Source organism: Procambarus clarkii, chromosome 7 (assembly GCF_040958095.1).
Source record: "Procambarus clarkii isolate CNS0578487 chromosome 7, FALCON_Pclarkii_2.0, whole genome shotgun sequence".
In the NCBI taxonomy this organism is placed as follows: Eukaryota; Metazoa; Arthropoda; class Malacostraca; order Decapoda; family Cambaridae; genus Procambarus; species Procambarus clarkii.
This window is the reverse complement of record NC_091156.1, coordinates 22,763,841-22,790,425: the sequence shown is the minus strand read 5'-3', so window position 1 is coordinate 22,790,425 and position 26,585 is coordinate 22,763,841. Positions and strand designations below refer to the sequence as shown.

Below are 26,585 nucleotides of genomic sequence, written 5' to 3'. Positions count from 1 at the left end.
ATGAACCACGAACCTGTCATAGTGTCCACAGAAGAGTCATGAACCACTGTCATAGTGACCACACAAGAGTCAAGAACCTCTAACCTGTCATAGTGACGATACAAGAGACATGAACCACTAACCTGTCATAGTGACCACACAAGAGTCAAAAACCACTAACCTGTCATAGTGACGATACAAGAGTCATGAACCATTAACCTGTCATAGTGACCATACAAGAATCATGAACCACTAACCTATCATAGTGACCATACAAGAGTTATGAACCACTAACCTGTCATAGTGACCACACAAGAGTCATGAACCACTAACCTGTCACAGTGACCACTCAAGAGTCATGAACCACTAACCTGTCATAGTGACCATACAAGAGTCCTGAACCACTAACCTATCATAGTAACCACACAAGAGCCATGAACCACTGTCATAGTGACCATACAAGAGTCATGAACCACTAACCTGTCATAGTGACCACACAAGAGTCATGAAACCCTGTCATAGTGACCATACAAGAGTCATAAACCACTGTCATAGTGACCACACAAGAGTCATGAACCACTAACCTGTCATAGTGACCACACAGGAGTCATGAACCACTACCTTTTCATAGTGACCACACAAGAGTCATGAACCTCTACCTTTTCACAGTGACCACACAAGAGTCATGAAACCCTGTCATAGTGACCATACAAGAGTCATGAACCACTGTCATAGTGACCACACAAGAGTCATGAACCACTGTCATAGTGACCACACAAGAGTCATGAACCACTAACCTGTCATAGTGACCACACAAGAGTCATGAACCACTAACCTGTCATTGTGACCACACAAGAGTCATGAACCACTAACCTGTCATAGTGACCACACAGGAGTCATGAACCACTAACCTGTCATAGTGACCATACAAGAGTCATGAACCACTAACCTATCATAGTGACCATACAAGAGTCATGACCACTGTCATAGTGACCATACAAGAGTCATGAACCACTAACCTGTCATAGTGACCATACAAGAGTCATGAACCACTAACCTGTCATAGAGACAAGACAAGAGTCATGAACCACTGTCATAGTGACCACACAAGAGTTATGAACCACTAACCTGTCACAGTGACCATACAAGACTCATGAACCACTAAACTGTCAAAGTGACCATACAAGAGACATGAACCACTAACCTGTCATAGTGACCACACAAGAGTCATGAACCACTAACCTGTCATAGTGACCACAAAAGAGTCATGAACCACTAACCTGTCATAGTGACCACACAAGAGTCATGAACACTAACCTTTCATAGTGACCATGAAAGAGTCATGAACCACTGTCACAGTGACCACACAAGAGTCATGAACCACTAACCTGTCATAGTGACCATACAAGAGTCATGAACCACTGTCACAGTGACCACACAAGAGTCATGGACCACTAACCTGTCATAGTGACCACTCAAGAGTCATGAACCACTGTCACAGTGACCACACAAGAGTCATGAACCACTAACCAGTCATAGTGACAATACAAGAGTCATGACCAACTGTCATAGTGACCACACAAGTGTCATGAACCACTAGCCTGTCATAGTGACCATACAAGAGTCATGAACCACTGTCACAGTGACCACACAAGAGTCATGAACCACTAACCTGTCATAGTGACCACATAAGACTCATGAACCATTAACCTGTCATAGTGTCCACACAAGAGTCATGAACCACTGTCATAGTGACCACACAAGAGTCATGAACTACTAACCTGTCATAGTGACCACACAAGAGTCATGAACCACTAACCTGTCATAGAGACCATACAAGAGCCAAGAACCACTAACGTGTCATAGTGACCACACAAGAGTCATGAACCACTAACCTGTCATAGTGACCTTACAAGAGTTATGAACCACTAACCTGTCATAGTGACCATACAAGAGTCATGAACCACTAACCTGTCATAGTGACCACACAAGAGTCATGAACCACTAACCTGTCATAGTGACGATAAAAGAGTCATGAACCACTGTCATAGTGACCACACAACTGTCATGAACCACTAACCTGTCATAGTGACCATATATGAGTCATGAACCACTTACCTGTCATAGTGACCACACAAGAGTCATGAACCACGAACCTGTCATAGTGTCCACAGAAGAGTCATGAACCACTGTCATAGTGACCACACAAGAGTCAAGAACCACTAACCTGTCATAGTGACGATACAAGAGACATAAACCACTAACCTGTCATAGTGACCAGACAAGAGTCATGAACCACTAACTTGTCATAGTGACCACACAAGAGTCATGAACCACTAACCTGTCACAGTGACCACACAAGAGTCATGAACCACTAACCTGTCATAGTGACCATACAAGAGTCCTGAACCACTAACCTATCATAGTGACCACACAAGAGCCATGAACCACTGTCATAGTGACCATACAAGAGTCATGAACCACTAACCTGTCATAGTGACCATACAAGAGTCATGAACCACTAACCTGTCATAGTGACCACACAAGAGTCATGAACCACTAACTTGTCATAGTGACGATACAAGAGTCATGAACCACTAACCTGTCATAGTGACCATACAAGAATCATGAACCACTAACCTATCATAGTGACCATACAAGAGTTATGAACCACTAACCTGTCATAGTGACCATACAAGTGTCATGAACCACTAACCTGTCATAGTGACCACTCAAGAGCCATGAACCACTAACCTGTCATAGTGACCACACAAGAGTCATGAACCACTGTCACAGTGACCACACAGGAGTCATGAACCACTAACCTTTCATAGTGACCATACAAGAGTCATGAACCACTATCCTGTAATAGTGACCACACAAGAGTCATGAACCACTAACCTGTCATAGTGACCACACAAGAGCCATGAACCACTAACCTATCATAGTGACCACTCAAGAGCCATGAACCACTAACCTGTCATAGTGACCACACAAGAGTCATGAACCACTAACCTGTCATAGTTACCATACAAGAGTCATGAACCACTAACCTGTCATAGTGACCACATAAGAGCCATGAACCACTAACCTATCATAATGACCATACAAGAGCCATGAACCACTAACCTGTCATAGTGACCATTCAAGAGTCATGAACCACTAACCTGTCATGGTGACCACATAAGAGCCATGAACCACTAACCTGTCATAGTGACCACATAAGAGCCATGAAATACTAACCTGTCATCGTGACCATACAAGAGCCATGCACCACTAACCTGTCATAGTGACCACACAAGAGTCATGAACCACTGTCATAGTGACCACACAAGAGCCATGAACCACTAACCTGTCATAGTGACCATACAAGAGCCATGAAGCACTAACCTGTCATAGTGACCATACAAGAGTCATGAACCATTGTCATAGTGACCACACAAGAGCCATGAACCACTAACCTGTCATAGTGACCATACAAGAGCTATGAACCACTAACCTGTCATGGTGAGGATGCCGACGAAGGTGCCAAAACTCTTGGCGGCCGGGATGACCTCTTCAGTGCCCGAGGAGCACTCGCAGCGCTTCCAGTGCTTCCAGTGCTTACGGACCCACAGAAAGATGGCCAGGAACACCATGGATAAGGCAATGATTACCATTTGGCGGGGCACGTCCAGGTCACGCTCCGGAACCCTGCCAACCATATATACTGATCACCTCTCTGCAACACTGTATTACTTATCTATCTTGCAACATTCTAAGTGTGCATATCACACTTGTATGTTACTTACATGTAATATTAAACTATGAGGATTCATCCTCTGTTCAGAAATAACAACTTTACCAAGAATGTGTAGTTAAGTCTGAAGCAATAACTCCAGCCAGATGCTTCCTACTCTGATATAATTCCTATAATTGATATAATATTATGATACGAGTGAGCCGCTAAATTGATCTTGTTGGTTCTCATTATTAATTCATCAGTGGAGGAATTTGAGATATAAGTTTGAAAGTTTAACAAATTAATAATAGAAGCTTTACCATCAGCTCGGAGAGACCCAGGACGCGCTGGTCTCTATCAAATACATATTGTAGGACGTATACTCTTCACGCTGAAGTGTGGAGCAGTCCATACCAACCAGAAATCTGGGGCCTGATTCACGAAGGGGCCCGACTTTACACTTTCCTGAGTTGAACTTTAGCAGTTATTTTCTAGACCATTCCTCCAGTTTGTCCAGGTCGTCTTGTAGTCTCTGTCTATCTTCATCCGTCTTAATTATTCGCATAAGTTTTGCATCATCAGCAAACATTGAGAGGAATGAGTCTATACCCTCCGGAAGGTCGTTTATATAAACTAGAAACAGGATGGGTCCGAGTACAGAGCCCTGTGGAACCCCGCTGGTGACATTTCGCCACATATGCCTCCTCTCTCACCGTTACTCGCTGTTTCCTATTGCTTAGGTACTCCCTCATCCAATGGAGCACCTAACCTTTTACTCCTGCCTGCTGCTCCAACTTTTGTAACAGCCTTTTATGAGGTACTGTGTCAAAGGCTTTCTGACAGTCCAAGAAAATGCAGTCTGCTCACCCTTCTCTTTCCTGCCTAATTTACCTGTGTATACGGTCCTGTGTGTGTACTCACCTATTTGTACTCACCTATTTGTGCTTGCTGGAGTTGAGCTTTGGCTCTTTGGTCCCGCCTCTCAACTGTCAATCAACTGGTGTACAGATTCCTGAGCCTACTGGGCTCTATCATATCTACATTTAAAACTGTGTATGGAGTCAGCCCCCACCACATCACTGCCTAATGCATTCCATCCGTTAACTACTCTGACACTGAAGAAGTTCCTTCTAACGTCTCTGTGGCTCATGTGGGTACTCAGTTTCCACCTGTGTCCCCTTGTTCGCGTCCCACCAGTGTTGAATTGTTCATCCTTGTGTACCCGGTCGATTCCTCTGAGGATTTTGTAGGTTGTGATCATGTCTCCCCTTACTCTTCTGTCTTCCAGTGTCGTAAGGTGCATTTCCCGCAGCCTTTCCTCGTAACTTATGCCTCTTAGTTCTGGGACTAGTCTAGTGGCATACCTTTGGACTTTTTCCAGCTTCGTCTTGTGCTTGACAAGGTATGGGCTCCATGCTGGGGCCGCATACTCCAGGATTGGTCTTACATATGTGGTGTACAAGATTCTGAATGATTCCTTACACAGGTTCCTGAACGCTGTTCTGATGTTAGCCAGCCTCGCATATGCCGCAGATGTAATTATTTTTATGTGGGCTTCAGGAGACAGGTTTGGTGTGATATCAACTCCTAGATCTTTCTCTCTGTTCGTTTTATTAAGTACTTCACCTCCTATTCTGTATCCTGTGTCTGGCCTCCTATTTCCACTGCCTAGTTTCATTACTTTGCATTTACTCGGGTTGAACTTCAACAGCCATTTGTTGGACCATTCACTCAGTCTGTCTAGGTCATCTTCTAGCCTCCTACTATCGTCCTCAGCTTCAATCCTCCTCATAATTTTTGCATCATCGGCAAACATTGAGAAACGATTCTATACCCTCTGGGAGATCATTTACATATATCAGAAACAGTATAGGTCCAAGGACAGACCCATGCGGGACTCCACTCGTAACGTCTCGCCAATCTGAGACCTCACCCCTCACACTGACTCGTTGTCTCCTGTTGCTTAGATACTCCTGTATCCAACGGAGTACCTTACCTTTCACTCCAGCCTGCATCTCCAGCTTTTTCACTAGCCTCCTGTGTGGCACTGTATCAAAGGGCTTTCTGACAATCCAAAAATATGCAGTCTGCCCATCCTTCTCTTTCTTGCCTTATTTTTGTTGCCTGGTCGTAGAATTCAAGTAACCCTGTGAGGCAGGACCTGCCATCCCTGAATCCATGTTGATGCTGTGTTACAAAGTTCTTTCGCTCCAGGTGCTCCACTAGCTTTCTTCGCACAATCTTCTCCATCAGCTTTGGTATGCAGGTTAGGGACACTGGCCTGTAATTCAGTGCCTCCTGTCTATCCCCTTTCTTGTATATCGGGACTACGTTAGCTGCTTTCCAAATTTCTGGCAGTTCCCCTGTTGCCAGTGATTTGTTATACACTACGGAGAGTGGGAGGCACAGTTCCTCTGCTCCTTCCTTTAGTATCCAAGGGGAGATTCCATCTGGGCCTATAGCCTTTGTCACATCCAACTCTAGTAAACACTTCCTTACTTCCCCGCTGGTAATCTCAAACTCTTCCAGTGGTTCCTGGTTAACTATTCTCTCTCTTTTATCTGTACACGGCCCTGTGTGTGTACACGGTCCTGTGTGTGTGTATACGGTCCTGTGTGTGTACACGGTCCTGTGTGTGTATACGGTCCTGTGAGTATATACGGTCCTGTGTGTGTATTTGGTCCTGTGTGTGTATACGGTCCTGTGTGTGTATACGGTCCTGTGTGTGTATGCGGTCCTGTATGTGTATACGGTCCTGTGAGTGTATACGGTCTTGTGAGTGTATACGGTCCTGTGGGTGTATACGGTCCTGTAAGTGTATACGGTCCTGTGAGTGTATACGGTCTTGTGAGTGTACACGGTACTGTGTGTGTGTATACGGTCCTGTGAGTGTATACGGCCTTGTGAGTGTATACGGTCCTCTGTGTGTATACGGTCCTGTGAGTGTATACGGTCCTGTGAGTGTATACGGTCCTGTGAGTGTATACGGTCCTGTGTGTATACGGTCCTGTGTGTGTATACGGTCCTGTGTGTGTATACGGTCCTGTGAGTGTATACGGCCCTGTGAGTGTATACGGTCCTGTGTGTGTATACGGTCCTGTGAGTGTATACGGTCCTGTGTGTGTATACGGTCCTGTGTGTGAATACGGTCCTGTGTGTGTTTACTAGTTGTGTTTTTTGCGGGGGTTGAGCTTTGCTCTTTCGGCCCGCCTCTCAACTGTCAATCAACTGTTCAACAATCAACTGTGTGTTCACGGTCCTGTGTGTGTATACGGTCCTGTGTGTGTATACGGTCCTGTGTGTGTATACGGTCCTGTGTGTGTATACGGTCCTGTGAGTGTATACGGTCCTGTTAGTGTATACGGTCCTGTGAGTGTATACGGTCCTGTGTGTATACGGTCCTGTGTGTGTATACGGTCCTGTGAGTGTATACGGTCCTGTGTGTGTATACGGTCCTGTGTGTGTATACGGTCCTGTGTGTGTACACGGTCCTGTGTGTGTATACGGTCCTGTGTGTGTATACGGTCCTGTGAGTGTATACGGTCCTGTGTGTGTATACGGTCCTGTGAGTGTATACGGTCCTGTGAGTGTATATGGTCCTGTGTGTGTGTATACGGTCCTGTGTGTGTATACGGTCCTGTGTGTGTACACGGTCCTGTGTGTGTATACGGTCCTGTGTGTGCATACGGTCCTGTGAGTGTATACGGTCCTGTGTGTGTATACGGTCCTGTGAGTGCATACGGTCCTGTGAGTGTATACGGTCATGTGTGTGTATACGGTCCTGTGTGTGTATACCGTCCTGTGTGTGTATATGGTCCTGTGTGTGTATACGGTCCTGTGAGTGTATACGGTCCTGTGTGTGTATACGGTCCTGTGTTTGTATACGGTCCTGTGAGTGTATACGGTCCTGTGAGTGTATACGGTCCTGTGAGTGTATACGGTCCTGTGAGTGTATACGGTCCTGTGTGTGTATACGGTCCTGTGTGTGTATACGGTCCTGTGTGTGTATACGGTCCTGTGTGTGTATACGGTCCTGTGTGTGTATACGGTCCTGTGAGTGTATACGGTCCTGTGTGTGTATACGGTCCTGTGAGTGTATACGGTCCTGTGCGTGTATACGGTCCTGTGAGTGTATACGGTCCTGTGTGTGTATACGGTCCTGTGTGTGTATACGGTCCTGTGCGTGTATACGGTCCTGTGAGTGTATTCGGTCCTGTGTGTGTACTCACCTAGTTGTGCTTGCGAGGGTGGAGCTCTGGCTCTTTGGTCCCACCTCTCAACCGTCAATCAACAGGTGTACAGGTTCCTGAGCCTATTGGGCTCTATCATATCTACACTTGAAACTATGTATGGAGTCAGCCTCCACCACATCACTGCCTAACGCATTCCATTTGTCAACCACTCTGACACTAAAAAAGTTCTTTCTAATATCTCTGTGGCTCACAGAGATGTATATACGGTCCTGTGTGTGTATACAATCATTTGTGTGTGTATACGGTCCTTTGTGTAATTACCTAAGTGCAATTACCTAAGTGTAGTTACAGGATAAGAGCTACGCTTGTGGTGTCCCGTCTTCCCAGCGCTCTTTATTATATAACGCTTTGAAGCTACTGACGGTCTTGGCCTCCACCACTTTCTCACCTAACTTGTTCCAACCGTCTACCACTCTGTTTGCGAAAGTATATTTTCTTATATTTCTTCGGTATCTTTGTTTAGTTAGTTTAAATCTATGACCTGTTGTTCTTGAAGTTCCAGGTCTCAGGAAATATTCCTTATATATTTTGTCATTTCCTGTTACTATTTTGTATGTAGTGATCATATCACCTCTTTTGCTTCTGTCTTCTAGTTTTGGCATATTTAATGCCTCTAATCTCTCCTTGTAGCTCTTGCCCTTCAGTTCTGGGAGCCATTTAGTAGCATGTCTTTGCACCTTTTTCAATTTGTTGATGTGCTTCTTAAGATATGGGCACCACACAACCGCTGCATATTCTACCTATGGCCTAACAAAAGTCGTGAACAATTTCTTTAGTATATCACCATCCATGTATTTAAAAGCAATTCTGAAGTTAGAAAGTGTGGCATAGGCTCCTCGCACAATATTCTTTATGTGGTCCTCAGGTGATAGTTTTCTATCTAGAACCACTCCTAGATCTCTTTCTTTATCACAATTCTTTAAAAAAATTTCACATAATTTATAGGTTGTGTGGGGTCTATGTTCTCCAATTCCACATTCCATAACATGGCATTTATTAACATTCATTTCCATTTGCCAAGTGTTGCTCCATATACTTATTTTGTCCAGGTCTTCTTGAAGGACATGACAATCATTTGTGTTTTTTATCTTTCCTATTATCTTAGCATCATCAGCAAACATGTTCATATTGTGAGGTAATGAAAATTCCCTCAAGCTAGTTTTTTTAGTTTTCTAGATTAGGCTAGAGTCGCTTTAGGACTCTAGACAGGAAGTTTTCAAACTACATGCACTTGTGTGATGTTGGATGAAAGCTTATGCTAAGGACCATCGTTTAAGACTAGCCAGAGGTCTGTGACTGCTCTGTAGAGAGAGTTACAGAATTTATCCTGTTTCTGTGAAATGGGATTGGAGAGAGAGAGAGTGGTATGAGAAGGTACTTGACTAGCCAACGGTTTTAGAGGTGGGGGGACAGAGGGGGGGACGTTGCCTCTCCCACCATGTGAGGTATGACGCCACACTCCTAGGCCTCCCCCTCCTTGTGACATCACGGGACGCCTCATGGTGAGGGCGTCTGTGATTGGTCTAGGCACTTCAGCCTCATGGCGAATTTTAGGCGCGAAAGGAGGTGATTGAAAGCCTATGGTGCCGGCTTTGTGCTGATTGGTGAAGACAAGGTAGGGGGGAGACGGGCATTTGTTTTTCCCTATGCCTGCAAAATCTTCAGTCTGAGCTGGGCGGCGAGCTAAGGACAAGGTGTCCCCGGGTGGGGGTGGCATCTGCCACCACCACCACCATTATCGATGTGTCATCCTTATTTCTCATCGTGCATGGCACTCCTGTTATCATGGGTTGTGTCGAGGCCCAATTTGCGTGAAATGGGGCCTAGGAGTACTGAAGGAACAGTGAAAATCTAAGAGACAGTGTTCACCCATGAGGCAGCTGACAGGCCTCACGGTGTATCAGACGTTTTCTCACATCGGTTTGAGAATCCTGTCTATGTTAACGGACAATTGGTGGAATAAGGGCAGGGCCTCCTAGTGTAATTGTGGTGATATTACAGGCCTCTGTTGGACTTTGAATTCCACCTTACTGTGTCCGCCATGTGGTGACGCCGGCCATTATCACACCCGGTGTACGAGCGAGGCATGCTCTGGTATGATGTGGGTGTGGGTGCTCTCCCATCCACGTTGTGTATGCCTGTAGCCGCCAGCCAGCCAGCCTGAGGCAAGCCCCATGTGCGCGCCGCACCGCTCAGTGACAGGACACCGTGGGGCCACATGATGGCCACACCCTGGCCACCCGCCTGTGGGCCACCCTGGCCACCCTGTGCGCCACCACGCGTGCCTGCTTATCCCGGGTGGGGTGCTGTGACGCCCCGCGCTACTCCGTGGCCACCCTTTAGGGCCATGCAGTGGCCACATGCCTTGGCCACCCCCTTGGGCCACGCTTGGCCACATGCCCTGGTCACACCCTAGGGCCACACCTAGTCGATGCACGTGGGAGCGAGCTAGGTTTTCTTCAACAAGTGAGGTCATGACCGGGGAAATGAATGTAATGAGAGTGGAAATCGTGAGTACACATAATAATTGTTACCGTGTCTCAGGACTGTTGTTAATTCCGGTAACAGCTGTGTTGTCCCATAGAGCCTGCCAGGCGAGGGAAGCAGCTTAACATTGACAAAACTTTCTATATTCTGTTTGGCAATAAATCCTCTAATCAAATAAATCTCAAAATAAACAATACCCAAATTTGTAACAAATTAGATGGCAAATTCCTTGGCATTCTCATTGACCACAAGCTGAATTTCCAGGGACACATTCTAAACATATCAAAAAAAGTTTCAAAAACTGTGGGCATTCTTTCTAAGATCAGATATTATGTACCACGCCCTGCCCTGGTGACTCTCTATTACTCCCTTATCTATCCATATCTCAACTATGGTATTTGTGCTTGGGGCTCTACTACCCAAAATCACTTACGTCCTCTAATTACTCAACACAAAGCTGCTATTAGGACAATATCCAATTCTGGCCCCAGACATCACTCGGTACCCCTACTCATATCCCTGAATATGTTAGACATTAAGTCACTGCACATTCTCTCATGTGTATTATACATATATAAAACGCTAAACTGTAATGCCAATCCTGATCTCAAAAGCTTCATAGAAGGTTGTAACAGAACCCATGAGCACCACACCAGAAATAAATACAGTTTTGATATTCCTAGAGTACGACTTAATCAAACCAGAAATGCTCTACAAATCAAGGGGCCCAGAATGTGGAATGACCTTCCCAACCATGTTAAAGACAGTACCTCTCTCAACCAGTTTAAGTTAAAAACGAAGCTATACCTAATAAATTCCCTGTAACCTACCTTACCCCTCTATTGTCAACCCATGTATGTTTTTTGTTTTTTTTTGTTTTTCAAATCAACGCTGTTTTAATGTAATTTTCTGTAATAATTTGTAATTGTATTTGTGCTGTTTTTTCAACAATGTTCCCCCCTCTTTTACCTCTATTTTTATTTTGTACTCAACGCATTTTTTTCTTTTTACCCATTAGTTTTAAGCTTTAGTCAGTAGTGTTTTTTCCTGCCCGAAACGCTTTGCGTAATAGTGGCTTTAGGCATTGTATGTACTAGCTCTATCTATAAAGCCAACAAACTTTGTAAAATCTCTTTATGTATGTACCTTTGCCTAAATAAAAATTATTATTATTATTATTATTATTATTATTATTATTATTATTATTATTATTATATCATTGCAGAGGTAGGCAGGCCAGTGTTGTAGGGTTGTCAGTGGATACCCTGAGGTCTGTATAATTTATCTAGTGATATAATTTTCATTGATTAAGAGAATGCCATTTCCATGCGTTTTCATTTGCATATGTATATATATATATATGCTTATGTATATATATATATATATATATATATATATATATATATATATATATATATATATATATATATATACATATATATACATATATATACATATATATATATACATATATATACATATATATACATATATATATATATATATATATATATATATATATATATATATATATATATATATATATATATATACATATATTATATACGGTGTTGTGTGGTGAGTCAGTAAATGTGATTGCTGGCTGATTGCCTAATGATGTCATTAGCATGTGGGGTATGCTGACAGCATCATTATGTTGTAGGTTTGGGCAGTGTTGTAATCAGGTATGCGTTATATTACTGCCCTAGGAGCTGTGTTGTTCATGTAAGGAGGTCCTTTTGATTATTCAGGGGAATTCACAGTACTTAATGAGAGCAAGCAATTGATTAGTTATAGCCTAATTATGAAAATTAATGCCAGCTGTCCGCGTAGCAACGGTGTTTTATATTAACGTAAATTGTTTGGCTGAAGTAGTAGTGATTGTACACAGTAGTCCCTTGCAACTGTTGCAAGATTAGAGGGGACAGTAATGTAGGTATATTGTTGTTGTTGCCAAACCGTGTGTCATTACTGTGTGGGTACAGTAATTAACGTGTTGCAGAAGCTGCAACCGTATGTGGGATGTGCATTTATTTGTTATGCCGCTGTAAGTGTGACCTATGTAACCTGGGGTTACTTTGTATTCTTTAAGTTGTGTTGAGGATTTAAGGATTCACTGAGTTAGTTAATGGGAATTAACTTTATAAGGGGTTGCACATTACTTGATGAGTGTGAGAGCTGTTAAGGGGAACAGTACTGAGCTTATTGAGATACGTTTCCAGTGCAATTAATTATCCGTGTGACAACTAATTGACCACTCTAGCTAATTATGTAATTAGCATTCTCATCATGAATTCACATAGTGGGAGAGGAACTGTCAGAGTCTGTCAGTATTTTTGTTATCGTAATTTGCTCAAGACTAATTACCTTTCGGGGGTATAGTAATTAGTGGCTCATGATAATTAGTGGAGTAATTAACGTCTGGGGTCTTGAGGACTCAGATGACTCGGTAAAGCGAGGTCATGGAGCATAACTCGTTATATTAATCATATCCTGTCTGATGACAGTGGATTAAGATGCACTCTTGTTAATTAGTGGAGTAATTAACTCCTCGTCCGTAAATTCACAGTGTTTGATGAGACCTGCTTAGGCAGTGCGGAGTGAGACGCATTTATGTATGATTAATTATTGGTCCTGGTGACAGTTAATTAATTTCTCGGGGTTAATTAGGGTAATTAACACTCATTAAAGTAAATTTTGACATAGACTGTTGAGAAGCTACCAAGTTAGTTTTTTTTTTAATGTTGTTGATGTAAGGAGGTCCCTTTGATTATTCAGGGGAATTCACAGTACTTAATGAGAGCAAGCATGTATATATGTATACATGCTTATATATACTTATAAATATGTATGTATATGTATGGGTATAAAGTATATATGGAAGCTGATCAGAATTACATTTCACCTTTGTGAATGTACATTAATGACACTATGTAAAAGACACATCAAACACTTTATGTAGGGCATACGTAAATTTGTGTATCTATGTATTTACGTGTGTAGGTTAGCTTAGCATTTTAAAAGCACCGAATCACCTTCTGTGGTTGAGTGTTCAATTAACCCTTGAACTATATGTTTAACACTTCTCTAACCATGTCCATGGAGGACAGAAGAAAATGTATATATGCTGGTTAGCATTGTAAATGTGTGGCCACGTCTGTGGTAGAAAATAATAAAAAAAAATAAAAAAATTAAAAAACCAAGTTAGTGGTAGGCTTAGTTAACGTAAATCGAGGGGGATGTAATTAGTGGTCCGTTTGACATAAATTAGGAATTACTCACTGAATACTTGCAAGGAGTCAAGTGTGATGTAATGAAAGAGACTCTTGAGTTATTTTTAACAAGATGACTTGTTTTAAGAGAGACAAGTGTTAATGATTAGCGTAGAAGTACTTTGTTGCTGACTGCTGTGATCAATCAATTAACGTAATTAATCACATAATCAATTTTGTAAATGATTAAGGCAATTTCTTTTGTTTAGCGTCTGGTGACGAGAGTAAAGTAACTTAGGGATTACTGGAGCTGTGTCTCAGAATCCCACCTTGCCTGGCTTTGTTTACTATTTACAGTGCAACTTCTTGCAGGGAGTTGCGAAGAGTGTTCACATTAGGTTGTGATAGGGGGAGTCACTGTTGGACTACCCGCCTAGTTACGTGGGTATCTCGGCTGTAGGGTTGAAGGACCCGTAATATTCTGATTATAGTATCTGGTCACCGTGAAGCCGTGACAATATTGATTGCAAGCTTGTGTCATCAGTGGGCATCATTGTTCAGTTAGTTCATGTAATCAGCTCGCAGTACGAGGGGCTGTTGAATACCTGTGTTGCAAGGGCCACTGGATAGACAATAACGTAACGAATCACTCACTGTGGTGTAAACTAGGCTTGTGAATTATTTTTATATTTTTTTGGTTGCAATATTGCGTCGTCAGTGGGCACACCTGTGTTCAGGTTAGATCAGTATGCAGCTGCACAGCAATGGACCAGAGTCATTGCTATTTAGCTGTTTGTTATAGTGCCACTTGATGGACATTAACGTAACGTGAACTCGATGTAGTAGTAGTTTAGTCTCTTGTTGTTTAATAAATTATATAATTTATAGAAAACGGTCTTTGATGTCAACCCTTCAACCATTCTTTTCCACCCATGTTCTGCTTTATACGATTGATGTTGATGTGATCTTTTGAAATGACGGCTGTTCTTTTTTGGGAATTCAAATTCAAATTCATAGCACCACATCAAATAAAAATATTTGATTGAGAACCCGTCGGTTACCCTTTATTGGTTTTAACGTCCTGTTTAACTAGGAGGAACCAGCGGCCTATGTGGACAGGTTTTCACCCTAGTGGTGGAAGCCTGGCGGTTTGCTCCCGCTTTTCCTTTTTCTATTGGACTCATGCTTAACTGCCGTGAGCAGCCTTTAAACTTGAGGTCCACCTCCCAAGAGAGGTAGGCGTAGAAAAAATCTCACACATATAAATCTGTATACCAACTGGTAGATCATTTATATAGACAATAAACATCACTGGTGCAAGAACTGAACACTGTGGTACTCCACTTGTGACATTCCTCCAGTCCGATACATTGCCTCTGATCACTGCCCTCATTTTTCTATCAGTCAGGAAATTTTTCATCCATGTTAGAAGCTTATCTGTCACCCCTCCAATATGTTCCAGTTTCCAGAACAACCTCTTATATGGAACTCTGTCGAAAGCCTTTTTTAAGTTCAGATAGGTGCAGTCAACCCAACCATCTCTTTCCTGTAAAATCTCTGTGGCTCGATCATTGAAACTGAGTAAATTCGATACACAGGATCTGCCTGATCGAAAACCATACTGTCTGTCTGATATTATATCATTTCTCTCCAGGTGTTCTACCCATTTAGTTTTTACTATTTTTTTTCCAATATTTTGACTACTACACTTCTCAATGACACAGGTCTATAATTGACGGGGGTCTTATCATCTCTTCTGCATCTCGGTCCACCCTAGAGGAAATCCCCTCTCTACACATCCAAAAATTATTATGGACTTACTTCTATCTACAGTGTTTTGTAGCAGTTTACTGTTGGTTACCAGCTCTTTCCTAATTGCTTGTCTAAGATCCGCTTCTTGTTTGTCATTTCTGGTTTGGACTTACAAACACACTTCCTTAATCGTCTCTCTTTTACAACTTGGACATAAGTCTCTTTTATTTTTTCTTTATACTCTTCTAGTTTTTTATTAACCTCCTCTATGTGTGTTGTCAATGAAGTTTCCAGTTGGAGATCCTTGTCTAACACTATCTAACCCTCAGGCTTCCATGCAGTTGTTCACCATATGAGTCTATTTTCTGGTTTATTACTTCAAAGTCACCACACTTCACTTTCCACACCTCATTTTCTTTCACTAGTTCCTTGATTTGCTCCTCCTGATTTGTTACCTTGTCCGTTAATGCAGTAATAATCTTACCTTGCTGAAGAATACACCTGTTTATGGTGCAAAGCTCATTCCTAAGAGCTCCATTGTCCTCTTCCAATTTAAGCACTTTTTCTTCATAATTCTTTTGCATATCCTCAATTATCTCTAACCTGCCAAGAACACCTCCTTTCCTTATATCTTGTGGTGAGAATCCTTTGAAACAATCATCTGTTGGTGTGTTTACATTCCCCGTGGTGGCGGCCATCTTTGTTTTTGTTCTAGAACAAGAACAAAATTTTCCAACTCAGCAATTTTCACTCATCTTTACTTGTTTATTGTATTTTATTTGCTTTTACACTTCCCTGAACCTTTATGTAACCTGGGACACCACTGTAGCCCTCAACCTGTTCCCAATACTTAGGTAATTCGATATTCCGGGAGCTTGCTGCAGTGGGACTCCTGCCTCCTCCAGCTCCAGTCACTCCCCCGTGTGACTGAAGCTGGACCGTATACATACAGTCGTGTGTATACGGTCCTATGTATGTATACGGTCCTGTCTACTCACCTATTTGTGCTTGTGAGGGTTGAGCTCTGGCTCTGTGGTCCCGCCTCTCAACCGTCAATCAAGAGGTGCACAGGTTCCAAAGCCTACTGGGCTCTATCATATCTATACTTGAAACTGTGTTTGTAGTTGTGGTGGAGTCAGCCTCCACTACATCACTGTCTAATGCATTCCACCTGTTAACTACTCTGACACTGAAAAAGTTCTTTCTAACGTCCCTGTGGCTCATTTGGGTACTAAGTTTCCACCTGTGTCCCATTGTTCGTGTACCACCCGTGTTAAACAGTTTATCTTTATCTACCTGTCAATTCCTCTGAGAATTTTGTAGGTAGTGATCATGTCTCCCCTTACTCTTCTGTCTTCTAGTGTCGTGAGGTGCATTTCTCACAGCCTTTCTTCGTAACTCATGCCTCTTAGTTCTGGGATTAGCCTAGTGGCATATCTCTGAACTTTTTCAGCTTCACCTTGTGCTTGACAAGGTACGGGCTCCATGCTGGGCCCGCATACTCCAGGATTGGTCTTACATATGTGGTATACAAGGTTCTGAATGATTCCTTACGCAGGTTCCTGACGGCAGTTCTGATGTTAGCCAGCCTCGCATATGCCGCAGATGTTATTCTTTTGATGTGGGCTTCAGGAGACAGGGTTGGTGTGATATCAACTCCTAGATCCTTCTCTCTGTCCGTTTCATGAAGGATTTCATCTCCCATTCTGTATCCTGTGTCTGGCCTCCTGTTTTCACCGCCTAGTTTCATTACGTTACTTTTACTCGGGTTGTACTTTAGTAGCCATTTGTTGGACCATTCATGCAGTCTGTCTAGGTCATCTTGTAATACGACATTGTAACACCGCATTTATTGTAACACGGAATGGGGTATTAGCTCTACTCTGTCCTTTACCCTGTCCGTGAATAAACTTACTTAAACCGAATTCCAAGGACCCCAGAGCTAACTCTCAGTGGAGTCCCACGCCACGTGGTCTTAGCCGCTCGATCGGCTATGATTCTACAGCCATGTGACGTCGTACCAGGCTTGCTAGCCAACCCAAAGGATCTCTTTTCGCCGCCACCACCAGACCATTAACCAAAGCTGTCAATTAATTGGGGTTTGGACCAATTAATCAATCATTTAACCCTTGGGGGCTTAATCCCCAATTTACTTGGAAAAGAGGGGATGAATTTACGTTAAGTGTGGGTATTTACAGCAACCAAGGGGATATGTTAGCTCTTAAACTGGGCTAGGCTTGCGACTCAAATAAAATCCAGACTCGTGGAGACCACATGGCAAGGACCATCACATGTAAAATCATTCATGAAAATACTCAAAAATACGAAAACGAGAAAATTTTAACAGAGTTTATTATCAAAAGCTAAGAAATATAAAATAATTGGAAACACTCCCTAGCTATCACTCTCTAAATGAACTTTCCTATAGAAGCAGACAAGAGATTACTCTACTAACTCACTGAAACTTTTACCTTAACTATGAAACCAGTCGATGGAGTGCTGATCTCTGGAGAGGTGAGAATGGTTGACCTCTTCAGTTGCTGTTCCAAACCACACTGATCTTGCCTAGCTCTCCTCACAACTGAGGCAAGTGAGTATTACTCTGCCAGGTTCAATAAATTTACTAAGCAGGGTTTAAATTGAACAACTAATCTCTATTGTACTGAACAACCCAGATGGTTGAACTCTTATTAAACTGATGGTAATTTTACAGGAATCTTAGGGAAAGGCTATTTCCAATTACAATATTGGCTAGTGATCTGAATTTGAACTTTGTGAATTACTAAAGTTGTCACTCTCTGGGCGGCGTGACCTTGACATTGTGAGTCATCCGGAGCCCAAACTAGTCCCTCAAAATGCCGTTATTTCTCTGCCTGTATACAACCCAGATCTCAACCTTCATTCTACATATATGTAACCCTAACATACATACATAAGCCAAATTAGTTATTACTGTATTTTGTTGAAATATTCATTATGTGTTGCTTTAAAACAAAGGAGACGGCCATCTTGTATTCTAAAGGTGTTAATCCCTAAATCCCAGGAGAGATGACCCATGCTCCCAAAGTCAGGTCGACCACCCTGTCACTGCATATTTTGTACAAAGGCGTATGCCACTGCCTTCCATACAATCACTTATTTATAACAGCTTCAGCTGTTACAATCTTGTAGTCTCATACTGTCTTCCTGCGTCTTAATCCTGTGTATACGGGCCTGTGTGTGTATACGGGCCTGTGTGTGTATACGGGCCTGTGTGTATATACGGTCCTGTGTGTGTGTACTCACCTATTTCTGCTTGCGGGGGTTGAGCTCAGGCTCTTTGGTCCCGCCTCTCAACTGTCAATCAACTGGTGTACAGATACCTGAATCTACTGGGCTCTATCATATCTACATTTAAAGCTGTGTATGGAATCCGCCTCCACCACATCACTGCCTAATGCATTCCACCTGTTAACAACTCTGACACTGAAAAAGTTCTTTCTAACGTCCCTGTGGCTCACTTGGGTACTCAGTTTCCACCTGTGTCCCCTTGTTCGCGTACCGCCAGTGTTGAATAGGTTTATCCTTGTCTACCCTGTCAATTCCCCTGAGGATTTTGTAGGTAGTGATCATGTCTCCCCTCACTCTTCTGTCTTCCAGTGTCGTAAGGTGCATTTCCCGCAGCCTTTCCTCGTAACTCATTCCTCTTAGTTCTGGGACTAGTCTAATGGCATACCTCTGAACTTTTTCCAGCTTCGTCTTGTGTTTGATGAGGTACGGGCTCCACGCTGGGGCCACATACTCCAGGATTGGTCTAACGTATGTGGTGTACAAGATTCTGAATGATTCCTTACACAGGTTCCTGAAGGCTGTTCTGATGTTAGCCGGCCTCGCATATGCCGCAGACGTAATTCTTTTCATGTGGGCTTCAGGAGACAGGTTTGGTGTGATATCAATTCCTAGATCCTTTCTCTCTTTCCATTTCATTAAATACTTCATCTACTATTCTCTATCTTGTGTCTGGCCTCCTGTTTCCACTGCCTAGTTTCATTACTTTGCAGTTACTCCGGTTAAACTTTAGCAGCCATTTGTTGGACCATTCATTCAGCCTGTCTAAGTCGTCCTGTAGCCTCCTACTAACATCCTCTGTTTCAATCCTCCTCATAATTTTTGAATCATCAGCAAACATTGAGACAAACGATTCTATACCCTCTGGGAGATCATTTACATATATCAGAAACAGTATTGGTCCAAGGACTGACCCCTGCAGGACTCCACTTGTGACGTCATGCCAATCCGAGACCTCACCCCTCACAGTGACTCGTTGTCTTCTGTTACTTAGGTACTCCTTTATCCAACGGAGTACCTTCTCTTTCACTCCAGCCTGCATCTCCAGCATTTTCACTAGCCTCTTGTGTGGTACTGTATCAAAGGCTTTTTGACAATCCAAAAATATGCAGTTTGCCCATCCCTTTCTTTCTTGCCTGATTTTTGTTGCCTGGTCGTAGAATTCAATTAGCCCTGTGAGGCAGGACTTGCCATCCCTGAACCCATGTTGATGCTGTGTTACAAAGTTCTTTCGCTCCAGATGTTCCACTAGCTTTCTTCGCACAATCTTCCCCATCAGCTTGCATGGTATGCAGGTTAGGGACACTGGCCTGTAGTTCAGTACCTCCTGTCTATCCCCTTTTTTTGTATATTGGAACTACATTAGCTGCCTTCCAAATTTCTGGCAGTTCCCCTGTTGCCAGTGATTTATTATACACTATGGAGAGTGGCAGGCACAGTGCTTCTGCTCCTTCCCTTAGTATCCAAGGGGAGATTCCATCTGGGCCTATAGCCTTTGTCACATCCAACTCTAGTAAACACTTCTTTACTTCCCCACTGGTAATCTCAAACTCTTCTAGTGGTTCCTGGTTAACTATTCCCTCTCTTATCTCTGGAATCTCTCCTTGCTCTAAGGTGAAGATCTTCTGGAATTTCTTATTCAGTTCCTCACACACTTCCTTGTCGTTTGTAGTGAATCCTTCTGCCCCTATCCTTATATTCATTATCTGTTCCTTTACTGTTGTTTTTCTCCTGATGTGGCTGTTCAGCAATTTAGGCCGAGTCTTTGCCTTGCTTGCGATGTCATTTTCATATTGTCTTTCTGCCTCTCTTTTCATCCAGACATATTCATTCCTGGCACTCTGGTATCTTTCTCTGCTCTCAAGTGTCCTGTTATTCCTATAGTTTCTCCATGCCCTTTTACTTTGCTGCTTAGCTAGCCTACATCTCTGATTAAACCATGGGTTTCTCATCTTCATTTCATTGTTTTCCTTTTGGACTGGGACAAACTTGTTTGCTGCTTCCTTGCACTTGTGCGTGATGAAGACCATCATGTCTTGGGCCGTCTTTTCCCTGAGCTCTGTTTCCTATGTTATATCTGTTACGAATTTTCTTAACTCCTCATAGTTTTCCTTTTGGAATGCCAGTTTTTTGTTTTCAGTACTCCCTCCTTGAGTTCAATAACCCTTTCTCAACCAGATACTCAAACGCCAGTACACTGTGGTCGCTCATTCCTACTGGGGCCTCATAGCCTATTTCCCTTATGTCGGAGTCGTTCAGAGTGAAGACTAGGTCGAGTCTCGCTGATTCATCGTTTCTCATCCTAGTGGGTTCTCTGAGATGTTGGCTTAGAAAGTTTCTTGTCGCCACCTCCATTCGTTTGGTTCTCCATGTATCCTCTCCTCTATATGGTTCCTTGCGATGTCTCCTTCCCAGTCTATCCTTCCGTGATTGAAGTCACTCATGATGAGCAGATGGGATCTATTTCTACAGGCAGCAGAGGGTGCCTTCTCAATTATAGTGTTAACTGCCATGTTGTTGTTGTCATACTCTTGCCTGGGTCTTCTGTCATTTGGTGGAGGGTTGTATATCACTGCTACTACTACTTTTGGTCCTCCCAATGTCATGGTGCCTGTTATGTAGTCTCTGAATCCCTCACAGCCCAGGATGACCATATCCTTGAAGCTCCATTCCTTTCTCATTAGTACCATCATTAGTACTCATCTCCACCTCTTCCCCCATCCTTCCCTCTCTTTCCTTATTACAGTGTAGTTCTGGGGAAACACCGCATTCGTTATGATGCCTGAGAGTTTTGTTTCTGTGAGTCCGATTACATCTAGGTTCACTGCTTGTGTTCTTTCCCGTAGTTCACCTGCCTTGCTAGTGATCCCATCTATGTTCGAGTACATCACCATGAAGCTGAATCTCTTCTCTCCTTTCTCAGATCCTATTGCTTCCCCTGAAGCAGGGAAACAGGGAGGGACTGGGATGGGAGGGCCTATGAAGGGGAACCTGGGGGGTCTGGGGTGTTCGGGGGCTGGGAGGATCTGGTACAGGGAGGGTGGTGTAGGAGGGAGGGCTTGGGGGGGGGGTGGAGAGAAAAGAAGGCTTGGGGAGTGGGTGAGCAGGAGAGGCTTGGGGGTGAGAGGGGGAGGCTTTGGAGAGTGTGGGAGAAGGGGAGGCTTAGGGGGGTATGGGAGGAGGGAGGGCTTGGGGGATTGGGGGGGCTTGTGGGGGACATAAAAAGGAAGAAGGGCTTGAGGGGGAGGTTGGGGGATAGGGCGTGCCGAGGGGGATGAGGAAAAAGGGAGGGCTCAGGAGAGTGGGGAAGAAGAGAGGGCTCAGGAGGGTGGAGGATACTGGAGGGGTTAGGGGGGGCAGGGGAGAATGAAGGGCTTGGGGGTGGGGGAGAAGGGAGATCCTGGGGAGAGGGGGAGGGTGCCCAAGTTGGGCACCAGGGGTTGGGGCAGGTAGGGCATCTATTGGGTGGAGGATGGAGAAGTGCTTCTCTCACTGTGTCAGTTAAGTTGCTTGTGGAGGGTTCCCCCTTTCCCCTCTGGGATTGTAGTGCTCGGGGTTGTGGCTCCCTGATTCCTTTTATTTCTCCTTGCGCTACCTCCTCGTGGCTGCTGCCCTCCCTCTCTCGTCCCTTGTCATATCTGTCTGCAGGAATACCTTTTTGAACCTCTGTACATTTGCAAGTCCACTCTTCCTTGCTAACAAGTTCTCTTTTGTTCTCTCGCTCTTGAATACCACCTTTATCACAAAGTCTCTGTCCTTGTTGTACCGTCCAATCCAGAAAACCTTTTCAATATCTTGGTCAGCCCATGAGACCAGAAGACATGGCAGGATGTGCAGAATACCCCCATTGAAAAGCAGAGGTGCAATAGGTACTCTGAGAGAGAACTCTATCAACATCAGAGGCCCGAGACTGTTCAACACGTTTCCGCTACACATAAGGGGCATAACTGGCAATCCCCTCACAGTGTTCAAGAGAGAACTGAATAAGCACCTCCAAAGGATACCTGATCAACCAGGCTGTGACTCATACGTCAGGCTGTGAGCAGCCACGTCCAACAGCCTGGTTGATCAGTCCGGCAACCAGGAGGCCTGGTCGACGACCAGGCCGCGGGGATGCTAAGCCCTGGAAGCACCTCAAGGTAACCTCAAGGTAAGCCCTCTCCATCTTTATCCCTTTAAGGATTTCATTAACTTCATTTTTGTCCTTGTCTCTCCTTTCCACTCGACCGGTCCCTGTTTGCTCCCTAATGCCTACTATTACTACTGCTCTTTTCTGCTCTATCAGCTGGCTAGGTGTCTAGCTGCTTCCTGAGAAGAAGAAGCCACTTCTATGGCAACTTCCCTAACTGCCGACATAGCTTCAGGGCTCTTTTTAAGCATTTCTGCAAATGAGGGTTGTTTTGTAGAAGTCCCCTCAACAGTTGCATCCCCAACTCCCTGAGGGATGGTCTGTGCCTGGTAATGGGGAGGAGTCTTCTTCAGGGTTCTTATCTCCTCCTTTGCTGCCCTTAGTTCATCCTGCAGGTTGGCTACTGTCTCCCTCATTACCCTCAGTCCTTCACTGAATTCCACCCACATGTGCTGGAATGTTCCCCTAATCCAGGTTTCCTGTTCCTCTCCATCCTCTGAGTATGCCCCTCCCATGTTTGTCTCCTGTGATTGCTTCCCAGAGTTAGTATCTTATCTCTCGTCATGCTTTCTCCCTATGAGAGAGATAGAGGGAGAGAGAAGTGTGATTTGTGTGTGTGTGTGTGTGTGTGTACTGGATGGGTGGGGAGGTGTGTGTGCGTATGGGGGAGGCATAGAGGGAGAGGGAGAGGGGGGGGGGGGAGATGGTCCAGTGGGGAAAAGAAGGAAGGAGGGGGGCACGATAAGGCACTAGCTGGTCACTAGTAACTGAGGTGTGAAGAGCCCTGAGCCCTACCTTGAGGTTACCTTGAGGTGCTTCCGGGGCTTAGCGTCCCCGCGGCCCGGTCGTCGACCAGGCCTCCTGGTTGCTGGACTGATCAACCAGGCTGTTAGACGCGGCTGCTCACAGCCTGACGTATGAGTCACAGCCTGGTTGATCAGGTATCCTTTGGAGGTGCTTATCCAGTTCTCTCTTGAACACTGTGAGGGGATTGCCAGTTATGTCCCTTATGGGTAGCGGAAGCGTGTTGAACAGTCTCGGGCCTCTGATGTTGATAGAGTTCTCTCTCAGAGTACCGGTTGCACCTCCGCTATTCAACGGGGTATTCTGCACATCCTGCCATGTCTTCTGGTCTCATGTGATGATATTTCTGTGTGCAGGTTTGGGACCAGCCCCTCAAATATTTTCCACGTGTAAATTATTATGTATCTCTCCCGCCTGCGCTTAAAGGAGTACAGATTTAGGCTCTTTAGTCGGTCCCAATAGTTTAGGTGTTTTGCTGAGTGAATTCTAGCAGTAAAGGATCTCTGCACGCTCTCCAGGTCAGCAATTTATCCAGCTTTGAAAGGGGCTGTCATTGTGCAGCAGTACTCCACTCTAGAGAGCACAAGCGTTTTGAAAAGTGTCATCATCGGTATAGCATCTCTAGTGTGAAAAGTTCTTGTTATCCAACCTGTCATTTTTCTTGCAGTTGTGACGGATACTTTATTGTGTTCTTTAAAGGTAAGGTCTTCCGACATGAGTACACCCAGATCCTTTACATTCCCTTTACGTTCTATGTTATGGTTTGCCTGAGTTTTGTACGTGGTTTCCGTTTTTATATTTTCATTTTTTCCATAGCACATGAGCTGGAACTTATCTTCGTTAAACACCATATTATTTTCTGTAGCCCATAGAAAGACCTGATCTACATCTGACTGGAGGTTTGCCGTGTCCTCTATGTTGCCTACTCTCATGAAGATCCTAGTGTCATCTGCAAAGGATGATACAGTGCTATAGGTTGTGTTCTTGTCTATGTCCGATATGAGGATGAGAAAAAGTACTGGAGCAAGCACAGTACCCTGGGGGACTGAGCTCTTCACGGCTGATGGGCTGGATTTTATTTTGTTGACTATTACACATTGAGTTCTGTTGGTCAGGAAATTGTAGATTCATCTGCCTATTTTTCCGGTAATTCCTTTTGAACGCATTTTATGTGCAATAACGCCATGGTCACATTTATCAAAAGCTTTTGCGAAATCTGTGTAAATTACATCAGCGTTTTGTTTGTCTTCCATAGCATCTAATGCCATATCATAGTGGTCCAGCAACTGCGACAGGCAAGAGCGCCCTGTTCTGAAACCATGTTGTCCGGGGTTATGGAGATGCTGTGATTCCATGTATTTTGTGATCTTACTTCTTAGCACTCTCTCAAAAATTTTTATAATGTGTGATGTTAGTGCTATCGGTCTGTAATTTTTTGCCTCTGCCTTATTTCCTCCTTTATGAAGTGGTGCTATCTCTGCTGTTTTTAGTATATCAGGAATAACGCCAGTATCTAGGCTTTGTCTCCACAGAATGTGAAGGGCCTGCGATAATGGTTTTTTACAGTTCTTGATGAATATGGAGTTCCAGGAATCCGGGCCTGGTGCAGAGTGCATAGGCATACTGTTTATGGCTTCTTCAAAATCCAGTGAGGATAGGGTGACGTCTGATATATGATTTGATGCTGTATCATATCCATGAAAAGTTCATTTGGGTTATCAATCTTTAGTGCGTTTAATGGCTCGCTGAAAACAGAGTCGTACTGCTTCCTCAGTAACTCGCTCATTTCTTTGTTGTCATCGGTGAAAGTTCCATCTCCCTTTCGCAGGGGCCCGATACTAGATGTGGTTTTTGATCTTGATTTTGCCCTGAGGGATGGAAGGAAATAGAAGGAGAGGAGTAAAGTGGTATCTGTGTGTGTGTGTGTGTGTACTCACCTAGGTGTGCTTGCAGGGGTTGAGCTCTGGCTCTTTGGTCCCGCCTCTCAACTGTCAATCAACAGGTGTACAGGTTCCTGAGCCTATTGGGCTCTATCATATCTACACTTGAAACTGTGTATGGAGTCAGCCTCCACCACATCACTTCCTAATGCATTCCATTTGTCAACCACTCTGACACGGCTCATTTGGGCACTCAGTTTCCACCTGTGCCCCTTGTGTTAAATAGTCCGTCTTTATCTACTCTATCAATTCCCTTGAGAATCTTGAATGTGGTGATCATGTCCCCCCTAACTCTTCTGTCTTCCAACGAAGTGAGGTTTAATTCCCGTAGTGTCTCCTCGTAGCTCATTCCTCTCAGCTCGGGTACTAGTCTGGTGGCAAACCTTTGAACCTTTTCCATTTTAGTCTTATGCTTGACTTGATATGGACTCCATGCTGGAGCCGCATACTCCAGGATTAGTCTGACATATGTGGTATATAATGTTCTGAAAGATTCCTTACACAAGTTTCTAAAGGCCGTTCTTATGTTAGCCAACCTGGCATATGCTGCTGCTGTTATCCTCTTGATATGAGCTTCAGGGGACAGGTCTGGCGTGATATCAACCCCCAGGCCTTTCTCTCTCTCTGACTCTTGAAGTATTTCATCTCCCAAATGGTACCTTGTATCTGGTCTCCTGCTTCCTACCCCTATCTTCATTATATTACATTTGCTTGGGCTAAACTCTAACAGCCATTTGTTTGACCATTCCTGCAGCTTGTCCAGGTCTTCTTGAAGCCTCAAGCTGTCCTCCTCTGTCTTAATCCTTCTCATAATTTTGGCGTCGTCAGCAAACATTGAAAGAAATGAGTCTATAACCTCTGGGAGATCATTTACGTATATCAGAAACAGGATAGGTCCAAGTACAGAGCCCTGTGGAACTCCACTGGTGACTTCATGCCAGTCTGAGGTCTCACCCCTCACTGTAACTCTCTGCTTCCTAT

The 26,585-nt window shown here is 44.0% G+C and overlaps 1 protein-coding gene across 1 annotated transcript in view; it reads right to left on the bottom strand.

Annotated features, from left to right (window-relative positions):
* Nucleotides 1-26,585, bottom strand: part of LOC123761449 (high-affinity choline transporter 1-like) — a 1,078,813-nt gene that overhangs the window by 965,027 nt on the left and 87,201 nt on the right. The window contains exon 4 of the mRNA XM_069313981.1: nucleotides 3,479-3,672. Within this exon, the coding sequence (XP_069170082.1) occupies nucleotides 3,479-3,672 (194 nt within the window). The remainder of the gene's footprint in view (nucleotides 1-3,478; nucleotides 3,673-26,585) is intronic.